The sequence below is a fragment of the Danio aesculapii genome, chromosome 10 (assembly GCF_903798145.1).
Source record: "Danio aesculapii chromosome 10, fDanAes4.1, whole genome shotgun sequence".
In the NCBI taxonomy this organism is placed as follows: domain Eukaryota; kingdom Metazoa; phylum Chordata; class Actinopteri; order Cypriniformes; family Danionidae; genus Danio; species Danio aesculapii.
The window spans coordinates 45851809-45867922 of record NC_079444.1 but is presented as its reverse complement, the minus strand read 5'-3'; the positions used below and the strand labels follow the sequence as shown (position 1 = coordinate 45867922).

The following is a 16114-nucleotide window of genomic DNA, read 5'->3' as shown; positions in this document are numbered from 1 at the left end:
ACCAGGCTAATAGCATCCCTACAGTGAAGCATGGTGGTGGCCAGGATAGAGGGAAAGATGAATGCAGCGATGTACAGAGACATCCTGAATGAAGACCTGCTTCAGAGTGCTCTTGACCTCAGGACTGGGGCGACGCTTCATCTTCCAGCAGGACAATGACCCAAAGCACACCGCCAACATATCAATGGAGTGGCTTCACAACAACTATGTGAATGTCCTGGAGTGGCCCAGCCAGAGCCCAGACCTAAATTCAATTCAATTCAATTCCCCTTTATTTGTATAGCGCTTCTACAATGTAGATTGTGTCAAAGCAGCTTCACATAAAAGGTCACAGTAAACTGAAACAGTGTAGTTCATTTTTCAAAGTTTAAGTTTAGTTTCCTATTTTCCAGTTTCCTAAATCCTATTGAACATCTCTGGAGAGATCTGAAAATGGCTGTACACCGTCGCTTCCCATCCAACCTGATAGAGCTTGAGAGGTACTGCAAAGAGGAACGGGCAAACATTCCCAAAGACAGGTGTGGCGAGCTTGTGGCGTCATATTCAGAAAGACTTGAGGCTGTAATCACTGCCAAAGGAGCATCAACAAAGTATTGAGCAAAGGCTGTCAATACTGATGTACATGTGACTTTACAGCTTTCTTATTTTTAATAAATGTGCAACATTTACATTGTCATTATGGGGGATAGTGTGTAGAATGTTGAGGAAATCAATCAATTTAATCTATGTTGGAATAAGGCTGTAACAGAAACAAATGTGGGGAAAGTGAAGTGCGATCAATACTGTCCAGATGCACTGGAGGTTTTCTGAATCAGGAGTTTGTCCACTTACCCACAATCCTCTGCCCGTCCTCCGTCCTCAAGCGCACGATCTGCATCTTGACATTGGCTCCGCTGACGGACGCCAGAACTCCCTCCACTTTGGTCCAGACGCTGAGCACGGAGCCGCAGAGCACGAAATATGTTCTGCAGCGCAGGCCGATCTCGCACTGCAGACCCACTGACGCCTTCTTACAGTTCCCTCGCCTGCGCACACACACACACACACACACACACACACACACACACACACACACACACACACACACACCACAGTCAAACCCTCAGCGCTCAGCGTGTTAGACAGACACAACTTTATTTTACACACTGCAAAAACTGCTTTTCTTATCTTCTCGTCTTGTTTCTGGTCCAAATATATAAAGATTCTTAAATCAAGAAGCATTTTCTAGACCGGTGCAAACACAGTCTGCTTTTCAGAATAATGAGTCCAAATGAAGATTCTCCTTAAAGCAGAATAATCTACAGAGTGGGAAGCGGTGTCATGTTACTGCAAAGTGAAAGCAAAAGTGTGAACGATATAAGTGAAACTACATAATCACATTGAAATGCTGTATTCAGAGCACAACAGAAGCAGAGCATTGCTGAAGTAGGCTTCTTCTACATTCAGATGTTGTGTTGTGAACTGCATAATTAGGGATGCAACAATTCTAGAGTTTGGTTTGTATGATTATATAGTCTGAAGAGTAATCATGGTTATCCTGTCTAATGTTAATTTGAGCTTTATATTAGGTATTTAAATCAACTGTTGTTATCATCTGTGTTCATTCATACATAATCAGTTTATTCATTCCTCTAACATAGCTTGTTTACATTGAATGTTTTCTACTCGCTGCGTCTGGAAGGCGCGAGCGTATCGCTCCACTTGCGCACGCATACTGACATATATTCTAATATTGGAAATAACGAACTCGTGTGTGAAAAATGTGATATGTGAAGGGCCCGCTGCTATAGTTAATCCAGCGTGCGCATTAGCCTGGAACTTTACACTAGCGCACAGGTGGCTTAACTTTGTTTAGTTGCAGCAGTTTCGATTCGTGTAACAGAAACGCGGCGTTGAGAAGCCTTTACGATTAATATCCAAATGTTTCGGGCTGCTCGCGTCACTCGAGTAATGCCAGGTGACTGACGCTCTGCTCAGCCTTTAACTACAGCTCATGCTGTGTTGAACAGACACACATCCCTTCATCACTATAGCGGCCGCTTTTCCACTGAACTTCATTTATTTCAGACGTCTTGCTCACACTATTTGGAGGACCTCGAGGGCCAAGTTGGGTCCACTAATTAGCCCTGCACTATTGGTAGATGTACTTGTTTATAAAGAAAATCCCTCACACATCACTGACTGATATTGTTCTGCTTGACTAAAAATGCTTCTTAATTAATGTATTTTTTGACATTTGGACAAGAAACAAGACAGAAACTTTAAGAAAAGCATTAATTTGCAGTGCAGAGTTAAACCGGCGAGTTTCACCATGTCTTAAAGCTACTCAGTGTTTTTCCCTTTAGCTTAGCTCACTGATCTGATTAGGCCATTAGCATCTCACTCAATCATTTGATAATGGTCCCATTTAAAGCTCAACTCTTCTATAGTTTAATCCTTTACTAAAGCCGACAGGAAATGAAAAGTTGTTTTCCTCCGTGCTCAAATGGCTGAACTGTACTCCTACTCTGGCGTAATGATCTAGGAACAGTGATGTGCTGTATTTCTCTTTTAGAAATAAGCTTCTGTTTCTGCAGTGTCGTGTCTGAACAGCAGCATAAACTACTATGATAATGATCAGCTCAGGTACTGATTATGTGCTTTATTCAGTGTTAAATGCTCCAGTGTGGGTTTACATATCATTTATTACAGTACTGAAAGCAGCAGCAGATCTAGTAAATAAAACAACAAGCAGACGGCTTGAAAACGAAAGTCAGAACTGAGAGTCAGACTGCTGTCAGCTTTACCATCAATAAATGTGATTATAATAGAGCAAAAACAGCTCCAACATCACTAAAGGGGAGTCAATCTGAACAGAACACAAGGGTTAAACAGCAGTGTAGTGAATGAAGTGTGCTGTACCAGTAAGCGTGTGAGCAGACGTCAGCAGAGCAGCTGTACTGGTCCATCCAGTGCTGTTTGGCATCATCAGACAGAACCTGTTCACATCAGAGACAGAACATTAAAGCCTGCATGAGCGGGAAGCTGCTGAAGCTTTTATTGCAGTATGCTGATGTACTATAAAGCAAAACTGAATATTCAGTAGGGGGCGGAGCTTTCTTTAGCACATCATTACCTCAGAGCAAACTATGAGAGGAGTGGCTAAAAATAAAAGGGGAGTGGCTAAGAATATTGTGTGTGAAGCATCAAACTGATCAGGTCATGAGATAAGCAGGCGCTCGGACTGAAGGTGAACTAAACAAATAGCAAACACTGAAGTGAATTAACATGGGTTAATTGTGCTCTATACCTTCTTGCTCCTCTTCTTGATGTCAGTGTAGGTCTCCAGCTTGACCTGTTTCCCGATGTTGGGTCTGTAGACCATGAAGAGCCTCTTGCGCGGGTTCACCTCCTTCACCAGGATGGCGATCTTCTTATTATTGCGCACCTGAGGAGGACACGCAGCACAGGTGATGCTCAGTGTGTGAGTCTGTATGCATGTATGATGTGTGTGTGTGTGTGTGCACATCCTCACCTGCACATAGAAGCCGTCATCAGGCCCGTTCTGATCAGCCCAGACATGTGTGGCTTCCTCCCACGACATCCCCCTCTCCACACTGACCTGAATACACACACACACATCAGTAACTAGACACACACCCCATTGGAAACTACATACACACACACACTTGACATGACATGCTTGCCAAGAGCTACTACACACCAAAATTTGACTACACACACACACGCACGCACGCACGCACGCACGATGAGACAAAAGACAAAAATTACTCACACACACCAAACCTGATGAGACAAACACACTAAATTTGACCACACACAGGCCATCAGCAATTACACATGCGCACACACCAAACCTGATGACACCCACACACACACACACACACACACACACAACACCTGTTATACACACAAAAGTGCTGGCATGCACACACACACACCAAACTTGATGGCATACATGCACACACCAAACCTGAGCGCGCGCACACGCACGCACGCACGCACGCACGCACGCACGCACGCACGCACGCACGCACGCACGCACGCACGCACGCACGCACGCACGCACGCACGCACGCACGCACACACGCACACACACACACACACACACACACGCACACACACACACACACGCACACGCACCATACCTGATCACATGCAGGCGCACACACACACACCAAACCCAATGACATGCGTTCACACACCAAACCTGATCACTCACACACTCTCACACACACACACAAAATCAGTTGGCATGCACACACACAAAAACGTGTTTGCGTGCGCACACACACACCAAATTTGATGACATGCATGCACACACACACCCATACAAAACCTGTTGATGCGCACACACACAAAACCTGACCACACAAACCCAACCTCTTGAAGTGCACAACATAGAGCAAAAACCTGACCACACACACACACACACACACACAGACGTACAGTGTAGAGCTCCACGTGTCCTGATGTGGAATATCCAGGAGTCAGAAACTTCTTCACATCCACCTTCTTCACCTTCTCATCTCCAGAGCCCAAATCTGTGCGCACACACACACACACACACACACACACACACACACACACACACCACACACACACACACACACACAGGTGAATTACACTAATTATACTAAACCATGACTGAATATGCCGAACACGCTCAGCTGAGGAGATGGATTATAAAGAAAGACCCGTGTAGCTTTATCTGGACACTTGGAGAATCTGAAATACATCTGAGAATTTAAACTTTTCTAATGATTTCTCCAGTAAATATTAATGATTAGTGTAGTGACGCGGACTCTAGATTCATCCAGGCCAGTAATGGAGTTGTTTTGAACAAATTTCATGCGTAGCTTTCATAAATGTGACTCTTATTGTGCAATCTTGAGTTCTGAAGCACTTGGGTTATTTCTGTTCATCCCAATAAAACATACAGAACTTTTATTACACATTTAAATATATATATATAAACAGTAGAGAATAAAAGTGACAACATGAGCTGTAATTTATCTTTTAACATGTAAAAATTATGAATATTTCAGATTCAGCTCTTTATTATTATGTCATTATATTTGTCTGTACACAGAGCTGATTATAAATGAGCACACCTCTTCTGAAAATGATTATTTATATGCGCTTCTCAGTGAATATAGACTACTTATGAAGCATTTAATCCACAGATACCCAAAACTAGAGCACAAAGATGGCCCTGTGTATCCTTTGATTCGTGCCACCAGAGGGAAAGTTTAACAGACTCTCTCATTTCTATTTTAATGTAAACTTTTGTTAGTTTGTTTTATTGTTGAGCTATAAAAAAGCTAACTAAAGAGTTTCAATCAAATGAATCAGATTTCAGGTTCAGCATGACTAGTGTATTCTGCATTGAACTCTTGTTTTATAATTGATTTTTTCTAATGGTTTATTTTAATAGATTTGTTAAAATAATATACATTTTCCAGAAATTAGAACGCATTAATAAATAATAAAGCAATTTATTTTTATTTGTTTATAAATATTATGAAATTAATTAGGAAGTGACCCGTGTCTCCTTTAATGTAATACAGTTTGCTAGATTTCCTTTCGGCCCACAGCTCTCAAATCAAGCTTGGATTATGGCCCTTCATAAGAGAAAGTTTGGGCACCCCTGATTTAAACCAATCAGATTAAGCAGATATATGCATTAATATAAGAGTCTGGTGACTGAACATCTCCAGATACATTTACATTCAAACCAGCTAAATTAATAAACTGCAGCTTTTCCTGATTTATGCCAGTTTCAGAGATTTGCTTTCATGTGTTTCTGGATGTAAAAATATTTGTTCATTTCACTACAACTATTTAAACTGTAAAACGTTAAAGAGAAGGTCCAAAAGAGCGTTTCAATGGAATCAGTGTTCTGCTTTCTAAATGTATCATGAGGGTTAAAGTCTGTGTGTGTGTGTGTTTGTGTGTGTGTGTGTGTCTGTGTCTGTGTGTGTGTGTGTCTGTGTCTGTGTGTGTGTGTGTTTGTGTCTGTGTGTGTGTGTGTCTGTGTGTGTCTGTGTCTGTGTGTGTCTGTGTGTGTCTGTGTCTGTGTCTGTGTCTGTGTCTGTGTGTGTTTGTGTGTTTTGAGGAAAGCGTCTGGTTTAAAAGAGCTGCTCACCTAAAATGCCCATGTCATATCTGCCGCTCTTCTTGGCGTTCTGGATGACGGCGCTCAGCGTGTCAGAGAAATACTGAAACAGAGCGTTCTGCTGCTGCACCTCCATTCCCAGAATCCTGTTCAGGAACTTCCCGATGTTGTTGTAATCTATGAAGACATGAAAATGTTAAACTCAGAAGTAAACATGACAGCGGAGACCGAGAGAGTAGCGGAGAGCGTCTGACCTTTGTCCAGCGAGAGAACTCCAGACCGGTCCTCCACGTTTATCAGCCCCACGCCGATCAAACCATTGCGGATTTCTGTAATAAACACACACACACACACACATCAGCACTAGGATACGTCTGGTTATCAAGTCTCCTGTGATGAATATAACATGGACTGTACCTTTAAAGAAATCTCCTTCAAAGTCTGCAGGAGGAGACACCAGAGGAGAGTCCAGACTCACGATAGACTTCATGACGATCTCCAGAGCGTTTCTGCCATACTGCACAGAGGGAAACACAGCGGATAGTGTTTAACTGTGCTGTAGAACACATTAAAACAAGATTAAACTGTTCTCTGATATCTGAACAGTAAGTAAGTGGCTTAGGTGAGTGCAAAAAAAATCTCCAGACAAACATTTTCACAGGCCCATTTCCAACCTGATGACTTGACCTAATATACGACGGATGGCTTTGACCATATTTGGAAAGGTCATGAATATTAATGAGCTCTATTCAGTTCATGTCAAAGCCTGACGTCACACACACACACACACACACACACACACACACACACACACACACACACACACACACATCATTACCCACAAAAATAATTGGTCCTAATATACAACGGATGGCTTTGACCATATTTGGAAGGGTCATGAATATTAATGAGCTCTAATCAGTTAATGTCAATGCCTGACACTCGCTCATACACACACCTCCATTACCCACAAACGAATTGGCCCTAACATGCCATGGATGGCTTTGACCATATTTGGAAGGGTCATGAATATTAATGAGCTCTAATCAGTTCATGTCAAAGCCTGACGTCACTCACACCTCCATTTCCCATACAATTAATTGGCCCTAATATGCGATGGATGGTTTTGACCATATTTGGAAGGATCATGAATAAAATTGAGCACACACGCGCATGCACGCACACACACACACACACACACACACACACACACACACACACACACACACACACACACACACACGATGCAGGGCTGGTTGATTCTGGAGGAAAAAAATAAATAAAAATCTAATTCACAATTATATTGTACGCAATTGTTATCAAAAAAAGCTTGAGGCATATCAAATGAGATATTATTTTTGAAAGATTATGAAATTTTATAATTCTTACTACCATAGCAGAATGAGACGAAGCTAAAAACCTACAAACCAAGAGATCAAATCAAAATTAATCTTAGAATTAGAATTTACTACACTTAGAATTAAACTAGACTTGTTTCTTATTAACTCTACAGCAGTCAGTGTGTGTGTGTGCGTGTGTGTGTGTACTCCACACTCACTTTATTGTCGAAGTTAAAGCGGCTGAGGTCTCTGGTCTCGGTGGCTCTTCTGTCTCCGTGTGTTAAAGCGCCCTGTTTGACCAACACAAGCATGATTAGACACACACAGTTAAATCTGGCCTGGCTAGCGGTGTGTGTGTGTGTGTGTGCTGCAGACGCACCAGACTCTCCAGGCGTTTGGCCACTATGGAGGCGAATCGCTGTTCTCCAGCCAGCTCCGAGATCAGGAACACATACTCCGGTGCCGTGACCTGGTTAGATCTGTGAGTTCGACCTGTGTGTGGAAGAATACAGCATCAGAGGACTAAAAACACACACACACACACACACACACACACACACACACACACACACACACACACACACACACACACACACACACACACACACACACACACACACACACACACACACACACACACACACACACACACACACACACACACACACACAGCTCTACACTAATAATACACTTAATGTGATGAATGTCTATTGCAGTGATTATAAACTGTGCAGTCCAAACACATTAAAATTGTGCACGCTAAACTGAATACATTGATAAACAAACCAGCTGACTGTGCATTTAAAACACACACACGCGCACACAATTTTCTTCCAAATATAATAATACTAATAATCTGACCGAACTGCTGAATGGCTCGGTCTGCACTCCAGGGCAGCTCCAGCGTCATGTGGACCCTCCGCCGCTGGTTCTTCACCCTGCGGTCGGCCTGCAGAGAGATCCCAGAGCTGGCGGCTTCAGAGATGATGGCGATGTTCTGCAGCAGAAACGTAGAACATCAGACTCGGATAATCACAGCACTGAGCGGATGAGGGACAGGAGATCAGCTCACCTTATCTCCATCCATGAACCTCTGCTTCTCCGTCAGGTTCAGGATCTCCACAGGGACGTCCAGCTCTGAGCGAGACTCATAGGAGATGCTGCCGTCATCATTGCTGACCACCCGGCCTTTACGACCAGTCATCTGCACACACACACACACACCATGAAAACTGCATTAATGCATTCAGTGTAAAGCTAGACAATCATTCAAACACTGGAATCATCCACACAACTAGTTATAAATGGTGATTTTCATGGTTATTAATCGCTCGATTTGATTGAGAGAGTCAGTCTTCAGTCTTCATTTTTCAGCCAGTCTCATTTCTAAGTTACAAACAATCAAATAACACAGAAGCACAGGGAGAAGAGTTTATTGTTCAGATTAGGGCTGTATCAGATCACGGTTGATCTGGGATTTGTACCCATTACAACCCTATGGTTCAGAATACTTAATACTTTTAAACTGGTAGATTAATCGTAAATGTGCAGCGATGCCAGAGAGATCGCCTCTTACATCATTCAGATCACATGTATGAAAGCATTTCGGCTTTCCTGTAAAATCTAATGATGATGGAGGAAGTTGTGGTGGGTTATTGGGGATGTGGTGGGTTTCTCAGGTTATTAAAGGTGTTTTCTGTCACTGCTTGTTTCTCCTGCATTAATGCATTCAGTGTAAGCTGCAGCATTAATCATTTAAAGATCAGGATCTCAACACCCACGCAACATAATCTATAAATGATGCTGATCTGCATATGTTTATTAATCTGTCGAATCGCTGTGTTCACATCTGTGTTTGATAATAGCGAGGATATTGGTGAAACTGCCACGGTAATAACAGATTATATTAATTTCTGCACTGAGAATGTGATACCAAGAAAGGAAATCGTCATCTATTCCAACAATAAACCATACATTACAAAGGACAAAGACTGTATTAAGAGGAAGAAGTTGGCCTTTCGTAATCATATCCATCAAGGATTAAGAGTTATTCAGAAGGAGTTGAATGGATTATTAAGAGATGCTAGGATAAAACATAAACAATGCTTGGAGAATAGGCTACACATGTCTAATTCCAAACAACTGTGGGACTCTATGAAATCTATGTCCGATATGCAGTCTTTTACACCCTCTTTTGCTATTTTTGGTGACTCACAGGAAGTGAATGAGTTAAATGACTTCTTCTTAAGATTGGAGAATTGTGAATACACCCCAGGAAACAGTTCTGAGGTAATGTCCTCTAGAGGTGTCACTTATGATAGGCTACTGATTGATCCTAAGCAGATACATGTTGGCTCAAATAAATCTGCAGGTCCAGATGGAATTTTGCCATGTACGGTTAAATGCTGTGCTGATGAACTGACTCCAGTTTGGGTTCCCAGATTTCAAAAATCCTTAGACATGGGTGTTGTTCCTAGTTTATGGAAAAAATCCCTAATTGTACCTGTTCCTAAGTTGGCGAGGCCCTCTGAGTATAATGAATTTAGACCGGTGGCAGTAACATCTGTTATTATGAAATGTTTTGAGAAATGTGGTGTCCATGTTAAAATCAGAGGTTGCTAGTAATTAAGATCCTCTACAGGTACTGAAGGGGTACTGAAGTTGCAGTTAATAGTATTTTGATTCTGAAGCACTTCGATAACCCTAAAGCTTATGCTCGACTGCTTTTCCTTGAGTTTAGTTACGCTTTTAATACGATCCAACCACATTTGTTAATTGGGAAGATGGAACAGCTGAACACAAACCCATGCATATGCAAATGATATCTCTCATTTTTAACAAACAGAACTCAGGTTGTAAAGGTTAAAAATATCTGTTCAGATGAAGAGAGCAGTAGTACTGGGGTCCCACAAGGCTGTGTCAGCTCACATATTCCTTTTACTCTTTTTACAAATGAATGTTCAAGTAAGCATTCACAGAATTGCATTTTTAAATATTGCCATGACACAGCCATACTAAGTTTACTGTATGAGAATGATGATATTGGTGTTATCTATCAGTCAGAAATGAGTCCGTTCGTTGAGTGGTGTGATAGAAATAAGCTAAAAATAAATACTAAGAAAACAGAAGAGATGGTATTTGACCCACAGTGTATAGGTGACCATCGTCAAGCGGTTGTACATGACCATCCTATTACTCAGTCAGAAACCTATAAGTACTTGGGCATTTACTTCGACAGTTCTTTCACATGGAAAACACACATTGAGTGGGTCTGTTCTCGTTCACACCAGAGATTGTATTTTTTGCGTCTTGTTGGAGTTAACAAGAAACTCGATGTTGTTTTATAAAGCAGGTCTTAAAGCATTGTCAGGTATGGTATCACAGTGTGGTTTGGCAACCCTATCTGTTCAGTGTAAATCTAAAATGATGCATCTTTTAAAGACAGCATGAAAAACTGTTGAGCACGATGAATATTTTAATCCTCCAGTTTTATATGAGAACTGTGTCCTCAATCAGGTGGAAAGGACTGTAAACGATCCAACTCATTATTTGTTTCCACATTACGAACTGCTTCCCTCCGTTAGAAGATATAGAGTCCCAAAGTGTAGGTTACACCATTATAAGAAATCTTTGTACCCGTTTCAGTGGGTTATTTAATAAGAGTCTATCTTAATTAGCATTATACATTTTATAACTGTTGTATTTTGTATCAATAATTGAAAATGAGACTAAAACAACATTATAATGTTAGATTTATATATTTAGCATTATCAGCAAGATCATTTTCACAGTATTAAACATTTGACTTTTTATTTTGATTATTTCTTGATTTAATACAGTATATATATATATGGAAGTATGCTAAAGGTCTTTTAATTTGTCAAAATCAGTGCGTTTAAGGTCTGATTTCTTTAAAAGTCAGTGATCTCCACTGGCTGAGTGATATCTGATATCAGATTGTCCAAGCAGCACTGCCTTACATTACAGTTTCCCCTCATGTCTTTAAAACATGAGCATTTATTTGACCCCAGTATATTCAATGGAGCTTCTGCGCTAGCCTGCTGATTCTGAAGGGTTCGTGCGCGTAAACGGCTTTTCATCTCGTTTACACTTGAGCAACTAAATAAACTCTGAAGACTAATTAACTGATTATATTTTAATTACATCAGAACATCGATGCTGTAAAAGGAAGCGTATAAAACAGGAAAAAGTCACATTAACCGTTCACCGGAAGGTTATCAGTATGAGAACAACACTAGCTCTGCATATACCCTATTGCTATTAATATGACATGTTCTGTTCGTTAAAACAAAGTTTCTAGCTGATACACCACTAGCACTACCCTCCACATACACACCTCGGCCACATTGTCTGGTCCTCCGAGCTCGTCGATGAGCTGGTCCAGTGTGTTTGGAGGCAGATCCTCGGCCAGCAGCTCCAGCTTCTCCAGCAGATCTCTCTTCATCCGCTGAGCGTCCTCCACCGCGTCCTGACTCGTCACACAGCTGCTCTCCTCCGGTTCACTTTTAGCTGAAATACACACACACACACACACACACACACACACAGCGGCATTAGCGCTCAAACTGATCAGACAAACACCAGTCTCCGGTTGAGCATGGGCTTAATCCACCCTCTTAAGTCCCTATTACACTGTTTTTTCAGTGTCCATGTTAACAGACTACCGCATGCAGAAGCAGCGTGTCAGTGTGGAGCGGGAGCAGAGCTGAAGCAGCAGTGCCGCAATAGTTTCAGCGTTGGGTCTATTTTTGCAGCTGCTCACGCTCAATTAAAGTGAGTGTATTGATGATCAAAAACACATAATTACAGCAAATATTAGCCATTATACCCAATAAATGCACCAGTAATATCCACTGATTTTATATAGTTTAATGAACTTAAATGAGTAAAAAACGCAACATATTTATTTGGGCCTGATGTTTATCTGGGTCTTCTGTGTGCACCTGAAAAGACACGAATGACACTCCTCAGAGCTTAAGCATACAGCTCTTTAGGATATAGAATTTGTAAAATAAAGACTTGCAGGTTAAGGAAACAGCACAGGAGGAAGTTGCCACAGGCCTGTATTTATATAGAATACAGAAACAGTATTTATATACACACACACACACTATATAAATGATAATATATTGCCCCAAACATACTAATGTGTGTGTAGTAATGTTTAGACGGTGATCTTCAGTGTGTCTGTTAGATCAGTTGATTAGATTAGACAGTATTAAAGACTAATCTAATGTATCTGCACACATATATATTACTGTACAGCATCCTGCAGAGATCCTACAGTAAGAGAGATTCTGCTGTATGCTGAGCTCTGTGTGTCACTCACCGACAGTAAGTGTGGGGTTTGCGGGTTTGATGGGAGCTGTAAATGTAGGTCTGGTTGTCCCGAGCCCGGAGGCCAGTAAGGCACTTTGAATGGAGTCTGGATCAATGCTCTTTTTCTTCTTCTTGTTCCTCTTGTCTTTGCTCTTTTTGGAGTCTTTCCTGATGAGCCACGGATCTGAGGGACAAATAACAGACACCCTCTCATTACTCTGGTATTAAAAGGGCAGCTATTGTGCAGACTTTTAAACAGGGTTTAACCCCAGGTGTGTGTCAGCAGTGTGTGAATATCTCCAGCCTCTAATGCTCAACATGAGTTAATTCTATCTGTTATAATCAGACTTGATGAATGAAACACTTTGATTGACATCAGAGGGGGAAAGCCCCGCCCACTAGTCTCCATCTCATTAGCATAAACAGCAGCCCTGAGTGAGAAGCAGCCGTCTGTCCATTAGCCATTAGAGTGTTTGAGCTGCTGAAGATAATGTCAGCATAGACTAAGAGGATTATAGATGTGAAGTTTCAGATGAACAGTGAGAGGAGTGACATAGACTGACAGAAGACTGAACACACACTCACACTGAAGCACACACTCACACATGCACACTGAAGCACACACACACACTGAAAAATCCTCCTGAAAGTGACTAGATCATTCCTCTGTGTGTTCATCACTGTAGTTGAGTCTGTTATTCTTTAATCATTTTACAGCTAGATCTTGATCAGTATAGTGATCCTGCTTGGTGTGAACAGGCCTTCAGTTAGTTCATAAAGCCTCACCGTCCTCCTCATCCTCGCTGGAGTCATCTTTGAAGGGGTTAAAGTCATCTTCGTCCCCAGAACTGATGGATTTAAAGCTGTCGTCAGTTTCTGCGTCTCTGTCCGAGTCCTCTGAGCTGCTGTCGTCTGAGCTGCTGCCCGACAGGCCGCCTGATTTACGAGCTTTCTTCACATGCTTCTTACTTTCTGGACCTGCAAACCAGAGCAAAAATAACCTTCAGTTTCAGTATGAGCAAGACATGAGCTTTATTTCTGCTCACGCCTTCAGGGCAGAAACCACAGCTAAATATAAACGCGTGAGTGTAAAGAGAACTAGAAAAATCCCATATCACTATACAAGTCTTCTAGCATCCTGATAATGTCTCACAGATCTCTCGTTTTCTTTCATATTCTCTGCAGGATGCTGTACAGTGATATATGTGTGTGCAGATACATTAAATTAGTCAGTACCAAAGACAAGAATACTGAAGATCACAGTACAAACATTACTACACACAATATAACATTTTAATAAACAGGAATCATTAAGAGAAACGTAAAAGATATATAAAACGTATTCGTTTGTTATTTGTTCTGGTTTGAATGTAAATGTATTCTCTTTCCTATTCCTAAAGTTGTTCAGTGATCAAACTCTTATTTTAATGGATATAATGGTTTAATAAAACTGATTTGTTTAAATTTATCAAAATATATAGTCTATATTCACAGAAAAATGTTGATATAGAGGAGCATTGATTTAAGCTGAACACTGTATATCACAATATACAGTACCATTTCTGTAATAATCAATACATATTTAATATATATTGAGCACATCTAAAAGATTGTTATTAATACATTTTTTTTAAATTAAGTCTATACTGATAAATGCCCTCATTCATGTGCTCATACACTACCTGACTAAAGCCTTGTTATCTGCTGTTCCTCAAACTTGGAGAGGCGACGTGACTTCTAGTTGATGATTTGGTATCAGAAGTGTCTTATATGAAAGGTAAAGGCCTCTAGATGAGGCTTATTTGAGCACAATATAATCTGATCATGTCTTGATTATTAATGATTTGATTAGGACAGTAAGGTCTGACTCTGCTTAGACTAAAGTCTGCTCACTGAACCTTCAATAATGTCCAGTATAGAATATGTGCTCATGCTGCAGTGGAAACAGAATGAATATTGTGTCTGACTCCATCATGAGCTTGGAGGACTGCATCCATACATCTCTGACATGACTCAAATCACTGATTAATAAAGTCATCTGGAATGGTGAAGAAAGCCTTCTTGCAGGACTCCCAGAGTTCATCAAGAGTCTTTGTGTTCATCTTCAACGCCTCCTCCTCCATCTTACCCCAGACGTGCTCAATAATGTTAATGTCTGGTGACTGGGCTGGCCAATCCTGGAGCACCTTGACCTTCTTTGCTTTCAGGAGCTTTGATGTGGAGGCTGAAGTATGAGAAGGAGCGCTATCCTGCTGGAGAATTTGCCCTCTCCTGTGGTTTGTAATGTAATGGGCAGCACAAATGTCTTGATACCTCAGGCTGTTGATGTTGATCATCCACTCTGCAGATCTCTCACACGCCCCCATACTGAATATAACCCCAAACCATGATTTCTCCTTCACCAAACTTGACTGATTTCTGTGAGAATCTTGGCTCTATGTGGGCTCCAGGAGGTCTTCTGCAGTATTAGTGATGATTGGGATGCAGATCAACAGATGATTCAGCACAGAAATCCACCTTCTGACACTTTCACAAATGATAAACTAGAAGTCAAGTTATTATCTGCTGCTCTCAATACTGAGATCCAGTTGTGGATTTGTATTTTATTTAGAACTTCAGTGCAAATATTGGATTAAACATTATTGAAATATAAAATAAATATTAATAAAATATAAAACTTTACAAACTAATGATATCAGCTCAAACAGATGCTAAATAAAGTGTCAAATATAAACATTGTACTTTAAAATTGCATGTTCTTCATCTTGCTGTCTGCATCTCTGTAATGCAGTATATTGCACTAATTCATTATGAAAAAAGAAAAATGTATTTAGTGATAACAATATAAATGACAGAACAATATGAAACAGCAGACCTTTTTATTTGGTCCATAAGATAAACATGTTGAATTGTTGCCCTCCAGTGAATTGTTTTTTCTTCTTCAGATATTCCCCAGATGATGTTTCTCAGATTGAGGAATTTCTCACTGTATTTCCTCTAATATTTGTTCTTCTGGAGAAAGTCTGATTTGTTTTATTTCAGCTAGAATAAAAGCAGTTTTTAATTGTTTTAAAGCCATTTTAAGCTCAATATTATTAGCCTAATATGACTTGCCTAATTACCCTAACTTTACCCTAATTACCCTAGAGAAGCCTTTAAATGTCACTTTAAACTGAATACTAGTGTCTTGAAGAATATCTAGTCTAATATTATTTACTGTCATCATGACAAAGAGAAAATAAATCAGTTATTAGAGATGAGTTATTAACACTATTATGATTAGAAATGTGTTGGAGTAATCTGAGTTAATCATAAA

At 40.7% G+C, this 16114-nt stretch overlaps 1 protein-coding gene across 1 annotated transcript in view; it reads right to left on the bottom strand.

Moving 5' to 3' along the window:
• The window catches only part of sbno1 (strawberry notch homolog 1 (Drosophila)), a 39124-nt gene that overhangs the window by 1613 nt on the left and 21397 nt on the right, over nt 1-16114 (bottom strand). Inside the window, exons 17-31 of the mRNA XM_056466435.1 lie at nt 13585-13776; nt 12809-12982; nt 11816-11988; nt 8531-8662; nt 8320-8455; nt 7838-7950; nt 7677-7748; nt 6536-6635; nt 6373-6447; nt 6149-6295; nt 4450-4544; nt 3515-3601; nt 3290-3427; nt 2902-2978; nt 832-1025 (exon numbers count right to left, since the gene is read on the bottom strand). Of these exons, the coding sequence (XP_056322410.1) occupies nt 832-1025; nt 2902-2978; nt 3290-3427; nt 3515-3601; nt 4450-4544; nt 6149-6295; nt 6373-6447; nt 6536-6635; nt 7677-7748; nt 7838-7950; nt 8320-8455; nt 8531-8662; nt 11816-11988; nt 12809-12982; nt 13585-13776 (1905 nt within the window). The remainder of the gene's footprint in view (nt 1-831; nt 1026-2901; nt 2979-3289; nt 3428-3514; nt 3602-4449; nt 4545-6148; nt 6296-6372; nt 6448-6535; nt 6636-7676; nt 7749-7837; nt 7951-8319; nt 8456-8530; nt 8663-11815; nt 11989-12808; nt 12983-13584; nt 13777-16114) is intronic.